Here is a 3,753-nt window from a genome sequence, read left to right on the forward strand (position 1 = left end):
AATTCACCAGAATTTTAACATTAATTGCCAAATTTTCATGTCTCCTTGCTTGCAGTCTTTGGCTCATTTGTTAATACTGACTTTTTAATCTTGTTCAAAGTTGCTCAACCAATCACTGAAACAAGTGCCCCACCCAAACAAGTAAATGCTAACAAGCACTTTTTTCTGTGGTCCATGGATTTCGAGAATTGACTGTGCAGGTTATGAAGTTCAGATCAGCCCAGAATTTACACTCAGGCTGGAAGGAGTATGCTTGATGTCTGGCCTAGATTAACATTCTACCACCCCACCACCCAGATCTCCAATGAATAATCCGTCTAAACTGGCAAAAGCATATTTTTTAAAAATATTCTTGTTCATTATCTCACCACACACAGCAATTCCAGTGTGTTGCCTTCACATCAGTGTGCATACACACAATACTGGCTGTCCTCCAGTTCCCCAGTGACTTGATATTCTGTATCCCTGGCTGGGTTGGCATCAGCACCTGGTACCCTTGGGCAGCTGCCAGGACTCGCTGCCAATGTCTGCACTAGGCCTTGTTTAATTTTCTTTCTGGACCAGCACACCAAACAGTGGCAGGTGGCTGGATCTTGTCACCATTTTAATTTCCCCCAATGCCCTCAAACTAGCATCCCTCTGACAAATTGTGGGATTTGCCTTGAAGTACCTGACAGCAAAGCAGAGGTGAAATTTGTTCATCAGTATTTAGCATTTGGATGGCTTTCAAAAAAGATAAGAAATAGATTCATGGAGGATGTCCTGCCTCCTCTGACAGAAGCAGAATGTCTCTGAATACCAGTTACTGGAAACTGCAGGAGGGGACAATACTACTGCGCTCAGGTCCCTGTGTGTTTCCCATAAGCATCTGCTGTTGCAACACAGGGTCCCTTGATATGCATTTTCACAATTATGGTGTAGCTATAAAGAGATGGATCATTAGTCATCTTCCAGTTCTGAGGAAGTACATTCATGATAGAACTGGATGGAGAGGAGAGGAGTCAACTTCCCTAATACAGGGGTGAGGTTGAGGACATCACATGCTTATTTGCCTACTTCAGCAAAATATAATACTTTTAAAATGGATTGGGCCTTATTTCCAGGTAAGCATGCATAGGACAGCGACCTAAGGCTAAAGCTCTGCTGGAGCCAAGGAGCTTAAAAACACAGCAGTGCTTAGTAAACAGTAGGTATTTTAAAAATGGTTGCAAAAGCTCTACAATTGCAGCTAAGTTTTTTCAAAAAGCTGTTTGACAGATGTATTTTTTCACTCTGCTTTCTTGCAGTTCCTAATATATGGCAGTTACTTTGCAGTGATAGCTGTGATTTTCCTAATCAGGAGTATTTTTACGATAACATCACTCAAATGCCAAAAGGAGTCAAAGAACCTGGTTGAAAATCTTCAGAAGGCTGAGGCAGAAGAGCAGAATGCAGTCCGCTATGACACAAGACTGTGACTTTAGCACCTTCAGCAAAAAATTACCTGAGAATAAAGCTCATTTTTGGGTTTGTTCATTCCACACAATGTTAATCAAAGAGGAGGAAGAAATGGAAGCAAACATCATTTGGTGCACCATTGCATTCCTAGTCATTTGTGAGCCAGACAGCAACTGCCTGGAGCATCTTTCAATTCCAAATCATTTTGCCAGGTCATGGCTGTTTATTTTTTTATCAACTGCATTTTTCAATTTCAAAAACAAAAATTGAATTTTGTTGATCTGAATCTTCAGAAGTTAGGTTTATCATGTTTACACAACTTATCGGACTAAAATTTCCAGTTTTGGTCCTTGTTCAGCATTCCTTAGTATGATAAGTTCACATTCACCAAACGAAAGGTAAATTATGGCTTGTAAGTCACTTGTTGCATGATGTAAATCACATAGTAAACATTGGACTGGCACTGAACATACTGCACAAGTGGGCAAGAGGTTTCTGGACTATAATCAGGGACCTTTGGTGCTACACATTTGTAGCTCTGCCGCCCTCTTGAAACTTGCAGCCTTTTGAAATCAAGTGAAAACATTGTTTTAAGAGACTCGTTGGTCCTCTCTGATTTTCTGCTTTTTTGTGTACTTGCTGGAACTGCTTTGTTAAGCAGCATATATTTCAATGTTATTTTCCATAGTTTTATTGTGATTTGTATAAAATTTGTATGGATATTAGTCATCTTGCAGACTCATTAGCTGAAAAAAGCAGGAAAGGAATGGAGTAAATAGATAGTGTGAATATTAAGTATTTGCAAGAACATACCCTTTCATTGTTTAAATTATCTATTGTAAATTATCTGTGCCTATCATGCTTTTTTATAGCTGAGTCAAACTTGCATCCAATCCTGGAGTTGCCTTAATACAGCAGGCGAGTGTGGAAATAGTAGGCTGAAAACTGATGGACCTATCCTCTATTTATGTATGACAACAGTTAGATTAAGGCCAGTATCCTTTTTTCTTTTTTATAAAGACAATATTTTAAAGTGCTAATTGAGATTTCAGACCAAATACCCTGGTGCAAACATTTCACAAATTTCATCATTGCAACTGTGCCAATCCACTGTGGCAAACTATGTTAAGTATTGCTGAAACACTCATTAACCCAGTCCTTCATCCATAATTAATATTCAGGTAACCTGAGATTTGTTAATCTGCTACTCAATGCATTCTAGGATTGCCACCCCAACACAAGCAATAATGTTACAGTTACATGCTGCATCTATTCCCACTATATTTCACGCCCAAACCAAATGACCAAGCCTAATCATGTAACTGTTTATCAGAAATTCAAAATCATGCATGAAGGAAGCATAGAAAACAAAGTCAAGTTAGTATGACATAAGAGCATTAACATTAACTTTAAATCAATAATTCTAAAGATGTTTATATTATATTAAGTTCAACTGTGATAATGCCCAATCTGTAAGTACATGGCATACTAAATATTGTAAAATCCTAGAAAAAGTACACTTGCTCTATTTTGAATGGAAAGTGAGGCAGAAAAGCAAGAGTGCTGCTCATTACATTCTATGTCCAGGTGAAGGCATGACTATTACCTATTATTTCCCCTAGGCAGTGCCAACAGTAGTGACTGGTGGTTAGAAGGGTTAAATCTGCATGAGGAAGAAATTACAAATCTCTCGTCCTCAGCTACTACTTCAATGGAAATTGCAGCCCTCAGCTGCTTTACAGCTAAGCAAGTTGGGAGACCACATCCCCCATCATAGCAGTCTCATATGATGTTCGTTTTGAGCTCTGTGGTCAAATGTGTGAAGTCTGCATTTAGGTACTAATTTTTGCTTTCCATTTCCTGATTTGAAAATAGGCATGTGAGGGTGACAATCATACAAGGTCGATATTTTTTAGAGCTCCCCAGAAGTTTATTGTGAACAATATAATAGGAGCTTGGTCCAACTTTACATAAACTGATATTTTCTGGCCAGTTTAATTCCTTTATTTTACCCTCTTTTTACCCTCCTCATTTAGAAGAATTCAAATAAGATGCAGCAAAAGCAGTACCGGGTGGGGTACATTTCACTGCCTTGGGGTTTTTTTGGCAAGCAAAAAACTGTGCATTACCATAGTTTAGCTAATTCTTGAACAAAATATTCTGTCTGCTTTATAAGTCAACTCCCTTGGAAAGTCTCCATACTGAATAGCTGTTTCCAAAAATCATGTTCATACTACTTTTTGATCCTAGGTAGAAAGCAGCATTTACCATCTCACACTGTTAAACTAAACGAAAGAGAAACAACTGTATGCCAAC

At 38.5% G+C, this 3,753-nt stretch overlaps 1 protein-coding gene across 10 annotated transcripts in view; it reads left to right on the plus strand.

Annotated features, from left to right (window-relative positions):
• SLC19A3 (solute carrier family 19 member 3) overlaps nucleotides 1-3,753 on the plus strand; it is a 37,295-nt gene that overhangs the window by 28,538 nt on the left and 5,004 nt on the right. For 8 of the 10 annotated variants that reach the window (XR_014511865.1, XR_014511866.1, XR_014511867.1 and 5 more), the window contains 2 exons: nucleotides 1,287-1,649; nucleotides 2,310-3,273. Coding sequence is in view for 2 of the 10 variants with exons in the window: in XM_083442798.1 (XP_083298924.1) it covers nucleotides 1,287-1,457 (171 nt within the window). In the remaining 8 variants the exon portion in view is untranslated. Of the gene's footprint in view, nucleotides 1-1,286; nucleotides 2,284-2,309; nucleotides 3,274-3,753 lie in introns of those variants that run through there. The other 2 variants (XM_083442798.1, XM_083442797.1) reach the window with 1 other exon arrangement.

This window comes from Podarcis tiliguerta, assembly GCF_965153285.1.
Source record: "Podarcis tiliguerta genome assembly, chromosome: 5".
NCBI classification, from domain to species: domain Eukaryota; kingdom Metazoa; phylum Chordata; class Lepidosauria; order Squamata; family Lacertidae; genus Podarcis; species Podarcis tiliguerta.